General features: G+C 40.5%; 1 protein-coding gene across 2 annotated transcripts in view; it reads left to right on the forward strand.

Annotated features, from left to right (window-relative positions):
- The window catches only part of ZFAND3 (zinc finger AN1-type containing 3), a 242605-nt gene that overhangs the window by 153554 nt on the left and 71892 nt on the right, over window positions 1–17159 (forward strand). For both annotated transcript variants that reach the window (XM_040983308.1, XM_040983307.1), the window contains exon 3: window positions 14377–14559. In XM_040983308.1, coding sequence (XP_040839242.1) covers window positions 14377–14559 — 183 coding nt within the window. The remainder of the gene's footprint in view (window positions 1–14376; window positions 14560–17159) is intronic.

Below are 17159 nucleotides of genomic sequence, written 5' to 3' on the forward strand. Positions count from 1 at the left end.
TGCCTCTGAAATTGGATTGTTATGTTTTGAATTTGATAATCCTGTTAACTCCACCATTCAAGTGTACTTCCTCAGCAGTAACTTCCTCGTTACCTGGGAACTTGTTAAATATGCAGAATTTCTTGCTCTGTACCAAATACTAAATCAAGCATTTTAACAATACTCCTGTAAGTTACTTGAATACAAATTCAAAAGTTTAACAAGCTCTGTAGTAAAACCTAGCCTGCTTCTCTGAAATTTGCATCTGCTGTGCTTCTCCTTTTGACCAAAGTAGTCAACTCTTAAAAAGAGAAAGAAAATCCCTTTGATTTTGCCAATGGGAAGCTTAGTCACAATTTTAATGTTACTGCTATACTATGTTTTTTGGTGCTGCTTTTTTGCATCTTCCTGGAGAGATGTGATTTATAACTTATTTCTACCTAATTCTGCAGCAGTAATATGTCAGCTCATTGCTTTGCAGGCTTTTTAATAACACTACTGTTTAGCGAGAGTTTACTTGTTCCATACACTGTACTAAGTTTTAGAGTTCTCTGATATAATACTTGTAGTAACCATTCTTCACCTCCTTCACATTACCTCTCTTTTCTACCTTTTCAGACTCAGACAAGTTTAACATAACAGGCACAGAACTGAGAGAACACAGGATAGGAATTCATAGCCAAAACGAATCTACTTCTAAAAGAGAAATAAATCAGAGATGGGCTACTGTTGGGATGCCTTCTCCTTGCTCCATCATGGTCTACGTCATACAACTCTTAAGTGTTCATGGAATTTAGACTTTGTTTGAGCCCAGTTGCAATATGCCTTTGTGCCAAACTTCCATTTTTATTTTTAAGAGCAGATATATATATGATAGTTTTAAGAACTTGAATTTAGATTGCTGATCTTGAAGCTGTAAGACACAGCACAACTTGACTGGAACAGATTTGGACTGGTATTGTGAGTCAGGAAATCTAGTATAGTTTTGCCATTCTTTTTTAAAGATTTATTTATTTTTTATTGTAAAATCAGATATACAGAGGGTAGGAGAGACAGAAAGGAAGATCTTCCATCTGATGATTTATGCTGCAGGTGGCTGGAGCTGAGTCAGTCCAAAGCCAGGAGCCCAGAGCCTCCTCCAGGTTTCCCATGTGGATGCAGATTTCTCTTGATACTTTTATTGAGAAAATTCTGGATAAGGAACTATGCATGAGTGTAAAATATGTTTTGAGGCAGACAGTTCCCTTGTCATATCACAGTTTATCTGATTGAGGTATTTACTCTTCACAATTAAGATGTTTTAATAACCTAAAAATTTCATATATAATATTTGATTTATTTTTATTGGAAAGTGGCCCCAAAAGCTGGAGTTGATCCAGTCTGAAACCAGGAGCTGGAACTTCCTCCGGGTGTTCCATGTGGCTACAGGGTCAACCTCTACTGCACCATAAGCAGGAAGCTGGATAAGAAGTGGAGAAGCTGGGACATGAACCAGCACCCGTATGGGTTTTCCTTCAAGCAAGGCGAGGATTTAGCCACTGAGCCATAGTGCCGGGCCCAAAAGTTTCATGTTAAAAAAAAAATTGGGCCTGGTGCGGTGGCGCAGTGGTTGAGGTCCTTGCTTTGTACACCCGGGATCCCATATGGGCACTGGTTCTAATCCTGGCAGCTCCACTTCCCATCCAGCTCCCTGCTTGTAGCCCGGGAAAGCAGTCAAGGATGGCCCAAAGCTTTGGGACCCTGCACCAGCGTGGGAGACCTGGAAGAGGCTCCTGGCTTCGGATCGGCATAGCATCGGCCATTGTGCTCACTTGGGGAGTGAATCGTCAGATGGAGGATCTTCCTCTCTGTCTCTCCTCTCTGTATATCCGCCTTTCCAATAAAAATAAAATAAATCTTAAAAAAAAAAATTGAGATGTGTAAGTCAAACATGAAGTGGTTAGCTGGATTTAGGCATTTCTAATTGTGTAGGTGTTTTAAAATAGCATGTTGTGAATGGTTAACACTTGCAAATTTTATTTACCAATTTATAACAAGTTTGGAACAAGATTTCAAAGGTTATTGCTTGGCATAGGCAAGGAGGAAACATTCTGTTCTGGCAAGAGCAAGTTATCCAAATGTGAAAGCAGTTTCATATACTTATCAGAAAAAATATTTTTACTTTCCTGGAGAAATCAGGGATGATTCCAGGAAAAAAAAAACAGCTTCTAAAAACATTTCAAGTTAATAGATTGTCTCTACTTTCTTAATTTAGCCTCTAGCATTTTGTATCCTTGTTTAAATTACCCCATTATTAGGGAAAAAGCCAATTTTTAAAGGCAAGTTAATGATAATGGCCAGATTTAGAAGTCAATTTTCAATATTCCTTTATTAAATCCTAATATTCCATTCAGTAATGTTACTATTAGGTGTATACACACCCAAAAGATTTGAAAACAGCAGTAATTAGAATAACCAGAAAGTGGTAACAGCCCGTTTGTCTACCATTGAATGGATAGTTAAACAAATTGTGCTGTACCTGTAGTCTGGAATATAATTAAGCTTTAAAAGAAATGTAGTACAGAGGAGTGCTGAAACGTCAAAATCATTCGTGCTAACAAATGGAAGCCAGGTATTAAAGAGCCTAAATTTATAGTGTACATTTTAATGACATATGCAGGATTGATAAATCATAGAGACACCATACATTGCAATTTATGCAGGATTTATTTATGTATCTATCTATTGATTGATTGGCTGTGTGTTTAGTTACACAAAGAGAGGGAGAGACATAGTTCTTCTATCTGATGTTTCATTCACTAAGTCAGGCCAAGGCTGTGCGTCAGAAGCCTCATTTGGATCTTCCACATGGGTGCAGGGGCCTAAGCGTTTGGACCATCTCTTCTGGCTTTTCTCAGACCCTTAGCAGGGAGCTGGATTGAAAGTGGAGCAGCTGGGACACTAATGGGTGCACATTTGGGTTGCTGACATTGCAGGTGGATGCCTTGACTACTACGGCACAATGCACATGCCATGTAGGATCATTTTACACTTGATACATTGTTTTTATGTCTTTTTAATTTATGAATTCTGAGTTTCTAGTGCCAAATTGTGGACTATTTTTGCCTCCGCTTTTAGTATTGTGATCAGAGGCTTTACAGAGAGAAACCATCAAGGAATACTTGGTTAATTATAGAAGAGCCTACAGGAAGCTAGATGGCCCATAAATTCTGCATCACAATATGGATTCTGTTTCAGTGAGCTTAAAAGTTTTTCTTAATCGGACAGTGGTTGTCTGTTGTGTGGTAGGTTTTATAGTTCTTGGCATTTTAGGTAAAGTAAACCTCATTTTGTGTCTATTTGATTTTGTATAAAGCATCTCAATCAAGTTGTTGACATTGTATTTGGGAAGCAAATTTTGTTTTGGTCCTGCCTGTACAATAGCTAGTTGGGTTACTCTCTTCAGATGAAAATACCAGAACTGAGGCCTATCCTATGAAATAGCCAGTAAAGCAGCCTCCTGTGGCCCTGGCATTCCATGTGGGCTGTTCCACTTCTGGTACAGCTCCCTACTAATGTTCTTGAGACAGCAGCTGAAGGTTGCCTAAAGCTTTGGGCACATGCACCTATGTGGTACTCCTAGAAGAAGCTCTCTTTGCTAGCTCCAGCCATTGCAGCCATTTAGGGAATAAGACATTGAGTTACTAAACCTCTAACTCAGCCTTAAACAAAAGAAGAGTATTTGTACTAACAGGGATTTAAAAGAAAAGAAAAGAGAATATCAGATTCAGATTTTTGAGTGATTAGTATTTAATAAGTAAACAATGGATCATTTTTTTATTTTGGTCCTAAGTAAATTCCTGTTCTATTTCACAAATATTTTCCCCAGCCCAGGAGAGATCTTCAAGAACCTAAGGGCTCAAAGGACATGGGCTTTACTAATGGATAATGAACAGTTTGCCAAAGCAAAATTTGTGTTGTCGTGCAGATACAAACATCTGTTAGTCCCTAGCGATAAGGGATGTTTATGAGAGTAGATTATAGTGATTTTCTCCGGTGTCTTTCTGTCTCCTGCTTTTGAAAAATATTTCTGCTAAATACAAATTGGGTAAGTATTTTCAGTGCTTCGTTGTTGACAAGTGGTCTTAGTCCATCTTTGTTCTAAACCCTTTGCTGGATTTATGGAATCTTTAAGGTCTTTCTCAAAAGGCTTTTGAATAGCATATGGAGATTACTTTTCAAGGTTGCCTTTTCTTTTTGTAAGTATATTTTAGGCAAGGCTTGCTCTTCTGACAGTACCTCTTTTTTAATAGCACATTTTTAATAGAATACATTGTTTAGCTACCTTGGAATTAACTCTATAAAATATTAAAGATTGTACTAGGGCTTGAAAAACTCAGCAGTAAGTGTGTGTAACTTATCCGGCTTTCAGTAGCTCAGAGAGAGAGTTGCAAGGAATCAAAGCAAAATTTTGAAGAAAAACTGTTCTTCACGGCTGGTTGCCTTGGTAGGTATAAAATATTAATATTTGTACAAAAGGCTGATGCTCTCAGCAGAGGCTCTGAAACCAATCTGGGTATCCTAGGAGGATAGGGAGCATCACAGGCTGAGGAGAAGGCTCTGACTCAGCAAAATGTCTCAGGAATCCCTCAATATTTGTGCTTCTGGGAACACAGATCATCCCATTTTCAGCCAAGTGCCCTGTATCCTGTGGCTACCTGCTGTGGAGAGAGTGGAGAGACATTGTGTTTTCCAAACTCAGCATAAGGATGATTAGCCAACATTCCTCAGGGTACTGTTGGCTCCCCAAGTTGTCACTCCATTTAGGAGGGCAGATTTGATACTAGAATACGTAGAATAAGCCTTCAGTTCGTAACTTCACAGCCATGCAGAAGTCAGCCTTTTCCAATCTCCCAGAAAGACCAGCAGTCCAGAAACAGGCTGACCCTCTTATTCCTTTCCTCTGTTCTGCAGTTTTTTATCCCAGTCAGCATTATGTGAATTAGGAAACAAAGGTCTCTAACTTTTATTGTACATTTTGAGTAAGTTTTTTTTTTTAAGATTTATTTTTATTATTTTTTCATTGGAAAGGCGGATATACAGAGAGGAGAGACAGAGAGGAAGATCTTCCGTCCGATGATTCACTCCCCAAGTGAGCGCAACGGGCCGATACTATGCCGATCCAAAACCAGGAGCCTCATCTGGGTCTCCCACACGGGTGCAGGGTCCCAAAGCTTTGGGCCGTCCTCGGCTGCCTTCCCAGGCCACAGGCAGGGAGCTGGAAGGGAAGTGGAGCTGCCGGGATTAGAACCGGTGCCCATATGGGATCCCGGGTGTGCAAGGCGAGGACCTTTAACCACTTGCGCCACTGCGCCGGGCCCTTGAGTAAGGTTTTAAAAGAACTAATTGTATGGTATGTAATATATTATTGAGAGTCTTAAGTATACATGAGACCAAGGTTTCTGTAAACATTCTATCCCCATGTTTTTTAAACATGGTTTAAAAAAAAACATACCTCAACATACCTGAAATAAACTAAATTTGAAAGTGTAGCAGTGGTTCAGTATTCCATGTTTGTAGTTACTGTCTAGTCATGGCATCTTTGTTCTGAGTTAATTTCCTCAGGCAGCTTAGGTCTCCTTGATTGAATTCAGAAGGTGCCATCTTACAGCAGCTTAAGGCTGTCTGACCTAATGTAAAGAATCTGCTCACTGGCCTGTCCCTTTGCAGAGTGGCAACAAAATGTGAGTTGATGTGTTCATGAGTAAATTTCAGAATGCAGCTTTTCCATCAGTTTCAAGTCATTCTGTAGGGTCCTGGACTGGCTTTTGGTTTAGCATGGACAGATTATTTCGGTGTAGAATTCTTTATAGTGTGTAGTGCAGTGATATGGCTGTTTCTTCGTTTATGAAAAAAGCATGGAGTGGAATAACCTACTCCAAGTTAAACTGTTTTTTTGCTTGTTAGGAGTTGTTTTAATGACCTCTAATCAGATGTGTTTTCAATGAGGTTGACTTCAGCACTCATCACAAATGTATACCTTTCCCTTGATTGTCTTGATGAGCCTTGTTTGATAGCCATATGGAGGGAATTGAGAAGTCCGCAGACCCAGAACTTTAACATTCAGTATTACTGTTTCAGTTTTATATGAACTCTTACCTTGAGAGAATGAGGGTTTATAGAAAAGCTGTTAAGAATATATCCAGCTTCTGGGCCCGGCGGCATGGCCTACTAGCTAAAGTCCTTGCCTTGAACATGCCGGGATCCCATATCGGCACCAGTTCTATCCCGGCAGCTCCACTTCCACCCAGCTTTCTGCTTGTGGCCTGGGAAAGCAGTCAAGGATGGCCCAAAGCCTTGAGATCCTGCACCCACATAGGAGACTTGGAAGAAGTTCCTGGTTCCCGGCTTCTGATCGGTGCAATACTGGCTGTTGTGCTCACTTGGGGAATGAATCATCGGATGGAAGATCTTCCTCTCTGTCTCTACTCCTCTCTGTATATCTGACTTTGTAATAATAATAAAAAGAATATATCTGGCTTCTTTATACTTTTCTTTATAAACAGTAATGTTTCCAAACTTTTGAGGGCAATGGGCTTTTGGTGTAATGGTTGATGTGTCACTTGGAATTCCCACGTCACATGTCATGAACCGTGACTTTGTTCTCAGAATTCTTAGTCCTTGCTTGCTGTTTGCCTGCATTTGAGCAGTAACCCAGCAGATGGGAGAGCCTCCCCATCCTACACAAACAAAACAAATTGATTGATTAATTTAGAAGCAAGTTTTTCTTGAGTGTCTTTGTCAAGATAATTGTTGTAAGCTGTTGCAGATAGATGCCCTGTGTTTTAACATAATTTTTATTTCTGATGATTTTTGCATAGTAGTTGTTTAGGGTGATGAGGGTCAAGGGTTACAGGAAGGTGGGTTAGATCACCATTTCCACATTCTCTTTTTTCCTTCCTATACCTGGGGGAAGGGAGGAGATAAGGGGAGAAGCCACATCCACCCTCCCAAATGCCTCTGTACCCTGGGATTGGAGGACACCCACCAGACACTACCACAGAGTCCCTGATGTGGGGCATGCTCTGAAGGTACTGTTCAAGAGGTATTGATGCTCCTGCATTAGAACCTCTCCCAGTACCCGATTTTGTGCCCATCAAAATGCCCTCTTTCTAGTTATTAACACCCAGAAGCCATGTGATTTTCAGCTTTTTTTGTGTTTGAAGGATAGCATTTTTTTTTTACCATTTTTTTCATTACTAAATGCCAATATAAGCAAAACATTTAAAAAACAATAATAATGAAATATATGCCTTTTTTTAGTCTTTTTTTTTTAAAGATTTATTCATTTTTGTTGGAGAGGCAGATTTACAGAGGAGAAACACAGAAAGATCTTCCAGGAGCTGGTTCATTCCCCAAATGACCACAACAGCCAGAGCTGAGCCGATCCAAAGCCAGGAGTCAGGAACCTCTCCCAGGTCTGCCACAGGGGTGCAGGGTCCCAAGGCTTTGGACTGTCCTCAGCTGTTTTCCAAGGCCACAAGCAGGGAGCTGGATGGGAAACCAGGCTGTCCGGATTAGAACCGTCACCCATATGGTATCTGTCATGTTCAAAATGAGGATTTCCGCCACTGAACCATTGCACCACTGCGCTGCCCCCCACCCCCCACCCCGTGTGTGTGCTGTAATTATTTCAAAGAGTTACAAATGGAAGGGATGGTGGGAAGAGGTTGTATAGCCGACTCATCTGCTTTTTCATTCTTGAAATGGTTGCTTTGGACAAGGTTGGGCCAGACTGAAAGCAGTGTCTTCCTTTGGGTCTCTGATTTATGGGCAGGGACCCAAACACTTGAAAATACATCATTAGCTGGATTGGAGGTAGATCAGCTGACTAAAACCTGTGCTCTGTTGAGTTGCTGGGTGTTTCAGGTGGTGTCTGTCCATTATGCCACAACACCCACCACTGACCTCATCCCTGGCTGTGGAATATTGAATTGCATATGTATGTGTGTGTTTGTGTGTGTACATATATATTCATACATACATATACACATAGGTGCATACACTCACACATATATATGCACGCAACATCTCATCCATGGTGGACACGAGTTTTTTGGTGTGTATGCCCCTTTGAAACTAATTGTTTCATTCATTTCAAACTTAAGGAGAAGCAGGAGCGGGGAAAGCAAAAACTGCATGTCTTGAGCTGCTCACATGCCCAGTTCTATATCACAGTACTTAGGTTTCATGTCCAGCTCCAGCCCCTGACTCCAGCTTCTTGCTAATACAGAGGCAGCAGTGGTGGTTCAAGTGAGTGGGTTCCTGCCCTGCTCCTGGGTGGCCTGGATTTGAGTTCCTAGCTCCTATCTTTGGCTGGGATCAGCCTCCGGCCATTTTAGTCATTTCAAAGTGAACCAGCCAGTGGGACATCACCTGTCCATATGCGTCCTGTGCGTCCGCACGGGCCTCTTGAAAATAGTAAACACAGGTAGAGGAAACCCTGTAGTAGATTGTTTCTCTAGGTTCACCAGTCCCAAAATTACATGAATATGTTATATGAAATATTTTTAAATGATAAGGTAGAAAATAATACAGATATGGAGGATAAGGTTTGTCTGGGGAGAAGTCACAAAGAGTAATTTATTTTACACTGATAGTTGTGGCCAAGGCAATAAAATATATTTTGATAAAATCTATTCAAGGTTTTAATTTATCTCTCTGAAATTACTACCAATATGTGTAGTCCTATTTTGGTTTTTTTTCCCTTGCTTAAATTGACCTTCTATATCCCTTTCTTTATATCCACAGCAATGTGCTTTGTGCCTTTATCTCTAGTCTTGAATAACATGTCATAGAAAAGATTGGTTTTATGAAAAAAAGTCATTGGAGAATTTTAATTAAAGCATGCTGGTTTTTAGGTTTGTGGGGCTCACTCTCCCTCACCTCTTACCTGAGTAGCATCAATCCTTTGCCCTTCTCCCAGAAGACTTGAGCTGAGGATCACAGTTCACCCCAACCAAGTGCACTGAAGGCCTCAGCAAGAGCTTTGCTGAAGAGAATGTGATTTTCCTTATCATTCTCAGTTTTAGATTTTGGGGTAAAAGATGAATGGAACTTAACACATATCTAATTGATGAGCACAGTGCTAGAAGAGTGTTTCTTTGGGCTGCTGCAGCCTTCCTGGCATGCTAGCTTTTCTGTTGCATTGGTGCAACAGTGTTATTCACGTAGAGGCAAGTGAGATAGTGAGTCACGTCCATTGAAATAAATAGCTCTGGGGCCAGTCCTTTTGCAGAGATGCTTTTGTTCTTTATAAAATGAATTTGGAAATGTAAAAGCAATTATTCTTTTTGTACTACTCTTTTAGATTTGTATGACTTGGGGCCTTGAAGTATAGGGGAAGTTGTGCTGTTTTCCCAGTGTTGTATTTGGCCTCTCCAAGTATGCTCTTGCTTCATTTCAGTCCCTCACATTTTAAAAACAATAATGATTTAGTTTTATTGGAAAGGAAGACTTACAGAGAATAGAGACAAAATGTGTGTTCTTTTAAATGTTTATGAAATTTCCAGCATAAAAGTTAAATTGCAGGGCCTGGCGCAGTGGCGCAAGTGGTTAAAAGGTCCTCGCCTTGCACGCCCGGGATCCCATCTGGGCGCCGGTTCTAATCCCGGCAGCCCCGCTTCCCTTCCAGCTCCCTGCCTGTGGCCTGGGAAAGCAGTGGAGGACAGCCCAAAGCTTTGGGACCCTGCACCCGTGTGGGAGACCCGGAAGAGGCTCCTGGTTTTGGATCGGCATAGTATCGGCCCATTGCGCTCACTTGGGGAGTGAATCATCGGACGGAAGATCTTCCTCCCTGTCTCTCCTCTCTGTACATCCCGCCTTTCCAATAAAAAATAATTAAATATATATATATATATATAATAAAAAAAAAAGTTAAATTGCAGCGCCTGGCGCAGTAGCCTAGTGATTCTCCTTGCACTCGCTGGGATCCCATATGGGCACCAGTTCTAATTCTGGCAGCCCTGCTTCCTATCCAGCTCCCTAATTGTGGCTTGGGAAAGCAGTCGAGGATGGCCCAAAGTCTTGGGAACCTGCACCTGAGCAGGAGACCTGAATGAAGCTCTTGGTTCCTGTCTTCGGACTGGCTCAGCTCCAGCTGTTTTGGCCACTTGGGGAGTGAATCAGCAGACAGAAGATCTTCCTCTCTGTCTCTCCTTCTCTGTGTATATCTGACTTTGCAATAAAAATAAAGAAAATCTACCCCCCCATGAAATTATGATTAGTTTTTATTATCTCTGCCTTTTAAAGGCTCTTACTTATTTGAAAGACATACAGATCTGATGTAGTAGAACTCAGATGTTCACAATGACTCCAGGCAAGCACTGACACTGAACACTCAATCTAGATCTCCGACACGATGGCAGTGACTCAGTTACTGAGCCATCACCTGCTGCCTCCCAGACTCGGGACCAAAATTAGAGCTTGAACCAGGTCTCTGTAATATGGGATATGGACATGCCATGTGACATCTGAACTGTTAACCTGTCTGGCTGGTAACATGCAATGGTGGATCTATTGTGGCACAGAGGGTTAAGCTGCTATTTGCATCATGGGTGTACCATCTTTAAAATGCCACCTCCAAGTCCTGGCTGTTCTATTTCTGATCATCTTCCTCATAGTGTACCCTCTAGGATAATTTTGGATTGGATGAGTTTCATCTGTTTCTCATTTCTTCAAAAAATATTTACCCACACTTGGAAGTAAAAAAGAAAATGTATTCCTGAATGAAAAATATTTTTAAAATGTGTTATTCCAAACTTGTGAAATTTAGATAAGCCAGCTTAGATTTTTTTCCCCCTTATGTATGGGGCAGTTGTTCCCTCAACTTTCTTGTAACTTCTCCATGTAAGAGGAAGCTTTACCATAAAAAAAATTGATTTATCTTTATTTGAAAGGTGAGAGAATGAATATGAATGAGTGAATGAGAATGAATTTTTTTTTTCCAAATTTTTTTTTTTGACAATCTTTATATAGTTAATTTGGGTAGAAAGGGTCAAGGGCTACAGGAAAGTGGGTAAGACTATTATTTCCATATTGTTTCCTTCATGTATCTGAGGTAAAGGGGGATATTGAGGGAGAAACCCCACCCAGTTTCCCACCTACCCCGAGAATGAATCTTCATCTGCTGGTTTTACTCCCCAAATGGCCTCAAGCTGGGGTGGGCAAGTCCAATGCCAGGAGCTAGGAGTTTCTGAGTCTCCCATGTGGGTGCAAGGGTCCAGATGCTTGGGCCGTCCATTGGTGCTTTCCAGTTGCATTAGCTGGGAGTACGATTGGACGTGGAGCAGCCGGGACTTAACCAGTGCCTCTTTGGGATTCTGGCACCATGTGAGGTGGTCTTACTTGCTATGCCATAGTGCCAGGTGCAGTTTCTTTGTTTTTATTTGCATTAGAGAAATTATTTTCATCAACAATCTCAAGCTGCCAAGCTTTATTGTACACCATGTTGTATATGATGAAGCAGTAGTAAATTTGAGACTTAATACAGGACGGATATTGTTATAAGACTGTAACATGTATTATATCATAATCTGCGCAATGAGTTTATGAGGTAGATTTTATTGTCGTTTTTGAGAAGGTGAAATACTAGTGAATAACTCAAGGTGACTCAGCTTTTAAAAGGTAGAACTGGGATTTGAACTGAGTACTTCTGTACTCTTAAACATCATGTTATTACAGGAATATGTATAATAACTGTGTGTGATCCCTTCTCATCAGTGCAGAAATAGTTGATAGCCTACGTGTTATTTCTTGTTTATACTTAAGCTTTTCCTGAGTGTTCTGTTCTTAGGTACCCTTTGAGGGTTGAGTTCGTTGACTGATTTTGTGAAAATAGCAGTCATTGTTTCTGAATATCCTTGTTATCTTTTAATAGATATAAGAAAATATTAGTAAACCTATCACTTCATTCTTTAAACATTTTTTTTTTCTTAGCATTTTAAACCAGTATGAATTACTATTAGTTTTTAGGAAAGTGATTGACATTGTTAAAACACACAGGTTAAGTACCCTTTATCCAAAATGCTAAGGTCCAGAAGGGTTGAGGTTTCAGAGTTTTTCCAATTTTGGCATGTTTGTAGACTTTACTATCTTAAATATCCAAAAGCCTCTGATCTGAAACTTTAAAATGATGAATTTGGGCTTGACATCTGGTGGCTAAACATAGTGGCTAAAGTCCTCACCTTGAAGTGCCAGGATCCCATATGTGCACTGGTTTGTGTCCCAGCGGCTGCGCTTCACAACTGGCTCCCTGCTTGTTACCTAGTGAAGCAAAAGAGGATGACTCAAACAAAGCCTTGAGATCCTGCACCACGGTGGGAGTTCAGAGGGTGGTTCCTGGCTCCTGGCTCCTGGCTCCTGGCTTTGCATTGGCTCAGCTCCGGCCATTGTGGACCACATGGGGAGTAAACCAGTGGATGGAAGAGGTTTCTCTCTGTCTGTGCTTCTCTCTGTAAATTTGACTTTCCAGTAGAAATTAATAAGTCTTTTAAAAAAATGATGAGGGTAATATTTTAATAGTGAATTCTGTACTTGATCTCATGTGACAGATTATAATCAAAACTCAGGCATATAATAAAGTAAGATATTCTGTAGATGCACGAAGCAAATGAATTTCGTGTTTGAACTTGGGTCCTGTCACCAACATGTTTCATTATGTATTGCAAATCTTTCAGAGTTCAGAAAAATCTATAATCTGATATTTTACTGGTCCCAAATATTTTGGGTGAGGAATATTCAACTTATATGATGTACAAATCTTTTTTATCTTTGATAATACTCTTTTTTTCTTTTAAAGATGTGTTTATTTTTATTACAAAGTCAGATACACAGAGAGGATGAGGGACAGAGAGGAAGATCTTCTGTCCAATGATTCACTCTCCAAGTGAGCGCAGCAGCCTGTACTGCACTGATTTGAAGCTGGGAACCAGGAACCTCTTCCAGGTCTCCCACACGGGTGCAGGGTCCTCAAGCTTTGGGCTGTCCTTGACTGCTTTCCCAGGCCACAAGCAGGGAGCTGGACAGGAAGTGGAGCTGCCAGAATTAGAACTGGCACCCACATGGGATCCCGGCGAGTTTAAGGTGAGGACATTAGCTACTAGGCCATGCCGCTGGGCCTGATAATGCTCTTTAACTTTAAAGTCTACATTTCTGATAATACTTCAGCTATCCTGGCTTTCTATTCATTTATATTTGCCTGGTGTATTTTATGATAGACTTTAAAATATTTTGTGTTCTCTTATTTATGTTTTTACTAGATCTCTTCTGAATTTAGTTTTTAGCCTGGATTTCTGAATTTAATTTAGCTTAATCAGAATAATTTTCTGCCTTTTGTTTGAACTTTCCATTTATTACTAGATTTAATATTTTTTTTCGCTCATTTCTATCATCTTACTATGTGTTTTTTGTTCATCCTTCCTGATTTCTGTTTCCTGGTTTCTCAGTTGGTTTGAACAGCTTTGCTTTATTGTTTTTTTCTTTACCAGCTGATTGTTTTTCAAGATTTTATGTTCATCATTGACTTGGCAAAGTCTAATATTAAAATTAAAATGTGTACATTCCATTCATTTGAGCTATTAAGAGACCTTAGAAAACTCAGTCTGGTCACTACCAATCTTGTATGCCTTCTTTCATCCTTCCTTCCTTTCTTCTGAGTTTCTCTTCCTGTCTCTCTTTTTAAAATATTCACACATTTATTTAAAAGCCATAATGGTAGAGGAAAGGAGAAATAGCTCTTCTGCTCACTGGTTCACTTCCTGGGTGAACAGCCCAGGGCTCCCAGTCTCCCAAACACTTGGGTCATATTCTTCTGCTTTTCTGAAACTATTAGCAAGGAGCTTGATTGGAAGTAGAACAACTAGAACATCCCAAATGGGATGCCAACGGCACAGGTGGTGGCTTTGCCCACTACACCACAATGCCAACTTCATGTGCATATGAAAAACAGTGTTTTATTTCCATTTTTATAAAATATTTATTTGCAAGGCAAAGTAAAGAGAAAGTGTGAGACAGAAAATGAGACCACCCATTCTCTGGTTCATTTCCCAGATATGTGCAACAGCTGGAGCTTAGTCATGTTGAGTTAGGGGCCTGAAACTCCTTTAAGGTCTGCTGCATAGCTGGCAGGCACCCACATACTTGGGCCACCCTCTGTTGTGTACCAGGTCTGTTAGCAGGAAGCTGGATTGGATGCACAGGGCAGCTGGGAGTTAAACCAGCCACTTGATATGGGATCTGTTTCTATTTTCCAATCCCCTAAACTAGTCTTATTTAATCGTTAAACGCTTGTTTTCTAGTACTCCACAAATGGATTGTGAACTCCTTATTTAAACTGATTTTCTCATTATTCTTCCTCAGACTTTCAAAAGAAACAACCAGATGATGATTCCGCTCCAAGTACAAGTAACAGCCAATCAGATTTGTTTCCTGAAGAGACCACAAGTGACAACAATAATACCTCGATAACTACACCAACTCTTAGTCCCAACCAGCAGCCGCTTCCGACAGAACTGAATGTACCTTCACCGAATAAAGAGGAATGTAAGTGTCCAGATTCTTAGAGGCAGTGGTAGGAGTAGCCCAAGGACTGTATCCTGAGTTTCCTGGTAATCTGTAATCATAGAAAAACAACCACAGTTTTTAGGAATGACCCCAGATATAGCAAGATGGAGAACAGCATAGATTTTTTTTTTTTAATTTTATTTATTTATTTTTTTATTTTGTCAATCTTTACATAATTTGGGCAAAAAGGGTCAAGGGCTACAGGAAAGTGGGTAAGACTATTATTTCCATATTGTTTCCTTCATGTATCTGAGGTAAAGGGGGATATTGAGGGAGAAGCCCCACCCGGTTTCCCACCCACCCCAAGTCCCGCATGTGGGGCATGCTCCGAGATGCTCGTTGAAGTGATTTCAGTAGGTCACCAGTTTTGAAATTGCTGCCAATCTTGCCTCTCCAAACACGATAAGGTTGTTGAAAAATCCATTAATTGACATTGTCCATCATAGCGCCTCTATTTGCCCGGTATTTTGTTGCCAACCTATAGCTGAGATGGTTGATTAACGTGTTCCATCTTCTGTCCCTTCATGGTTTGGGTTCTGAGTCTGGCATTTTAATTGGGGAGATCTCCAAAGAAACTTCGTCTGAGGTGTTCCCAGGCCAGATACTTGTATGCACCAGCAAGCACAGGGCCCCGGCACAGTCCATCACCCAGTCAGCTGGTGGTTGCAATTGCTGGGTTAGTTCTGTTTTCAGCCCCTCCTTCTACTGGGACCAGTGGGTGTTGCAGTCCAGCTTGGTTCTGCACAGCACATACTCGGTCTTCACTGAAACCAGTGGGAGCTGCATCCTGATGAGAGCGGCCCACAGTAACCCCCACCAGGCCCACCCCCTACCCTGGTTTGCCAATATGTGTGGCAGACCAGCAGCATAGATTATTTGAAAGGAATTGAAGATGGCTTTTATTACAGTCTTTAGCTTCTCCAGTGATGGAATCCTATTAGGTATGTGATAGGAAGGTTCATTGTCCACTTTGTGTCTCAACTAGAAAAATTTGTTCTGTGTCACAACTATATCAGCTTGTGTTCCTTGAAAAATACAGGGAAATTATGGCCTGGAAGGTTCTGCTTCTCAAAAGCTTTACTTAAATAGGCTTCAATTTAATGTTATATATTTAATGAAAACCCAGAAATGTGGTAGGTTAGGCTATTTGGCTATTCTGTTAACTTGGGAAATTTAGCAGAGAAAAATATTTATTTAAATCTGTCATGTACTGCTGTACTTGGTAATACTGTAAATATAAACAAGGTCACAATCCTGGTCCTCTAAAAATGCTGTTAACAGGGTAAATTAAGCTCTAGTCCATCAGTGAATTTTAACCAGTAGTAATCCCTCTTCTATCCCTGAACATTGATTGTACTTGGACACCATGAATGATGAGTGTCCTGTATTATGTAGAATATCACTCCACTGCAGATATTCAGCTTGATGTCTGGGGAAGGCTGAATTTGAGAAATCATCAGCATGTTGTATGCACTCATGTTGTAGTCCTTATGTATTAAAGACAGTGAGTGTTGAAAAAGGGCAATACTTGAGGAAGAAGTACTATGGATGAATAGAAAGTGGTGAAGACATTCTTAGCCCAGTGGAAAGAGCAGTAGAAGAAAGCTGCATGCAGTTCATCGAGGCAAGTTACTCCTTTAGGGCCACTTCCGGAGAAGAGTAAGGGACAAAGCCAGAAAGGTAAACTATGGCCAAGCTATGAAGGCCTTAATGCCTGCCTGTTTGGACTTTGAATGGTAGCCATGTTTCTGAGCAAAGGAAGTGATAGTACCAGTTCTTTTGGTGCAGTAACCTGGCAGTATTGAAAACAAGAGGAATTATACTGGAATAACTTGCAGAGATAATTTTTTGAAATATTATAACTTACTCAGTAGAGGTCAGGACAGGTGTGGAAAGCCATTTAAAAGTGAAAATGGCAGTAATAATATTAAAGGCAGTAATTTTTCTTTTTTAAAAATCTGTTTGCAGCTATACATTTATAGGATGCTGGTAAAAGCTATTTTCCTTTATGGTATTAGAAAAATACATAACATCTATTTTATATTCAGTTTTACAAAAACACTTCACCAAGGTTCATTATGTCCTTTAGGTTAAATACTCCTAAGAAAAGAATAGGAGGTGGTCACCTGATAGAGCCTGGGTTAGAACCACATATACCAGGGTCAGGCCACAGAAAACAGTTCAGTCCCAAAATGCATGCCAGCTTGAGAAATATTAGCTGCCATTTATTGAGCATTTTATGTGTACATTATATGTACATGTGTATTTGCGCATTATTATTCATTTAAAAGATATGTATCATTGGTGCGGCAAATTAAGTGACTATTTGGGATGCCTGTAGCTGTGTTTCTTTCTTTTTTTTTTAAGATTTATTTATTTATTGGAAAGTCAGATATACAGAGAGGAGGAGAGACAGAGAGGAAGATCTTCCGTCCAATGATTTACTCCACAAGTTAGCGCAACGGCCGATGCTGTGCCGATCTGAAGCCAGGATCCAGGAACCTCTTCCCAGTATCCCACATGGGTGCAGGGTCCCAAGGCTTTGGGCAGTCCTTGACTGCTTTTCCAGGCCACAGGCA

Source organism: Ochotona curzoniae, unplaced genomic scaffold (assembly GCF_017591425.1).
Source record: "Ochotona curzoniae isolate NIBS_2020 unplaced genomic scaffold, NIBS_Ocur_1.0 contig_3819, whole genome shotgun sequence".
In the NCBI taxonomy this organism is placed as follows: Eukaryota; Metazoa; Chordata; class Mammalia; order Lagomorpha; family Ochotonidae; genus Ochotona; species Ochotona curzoniae.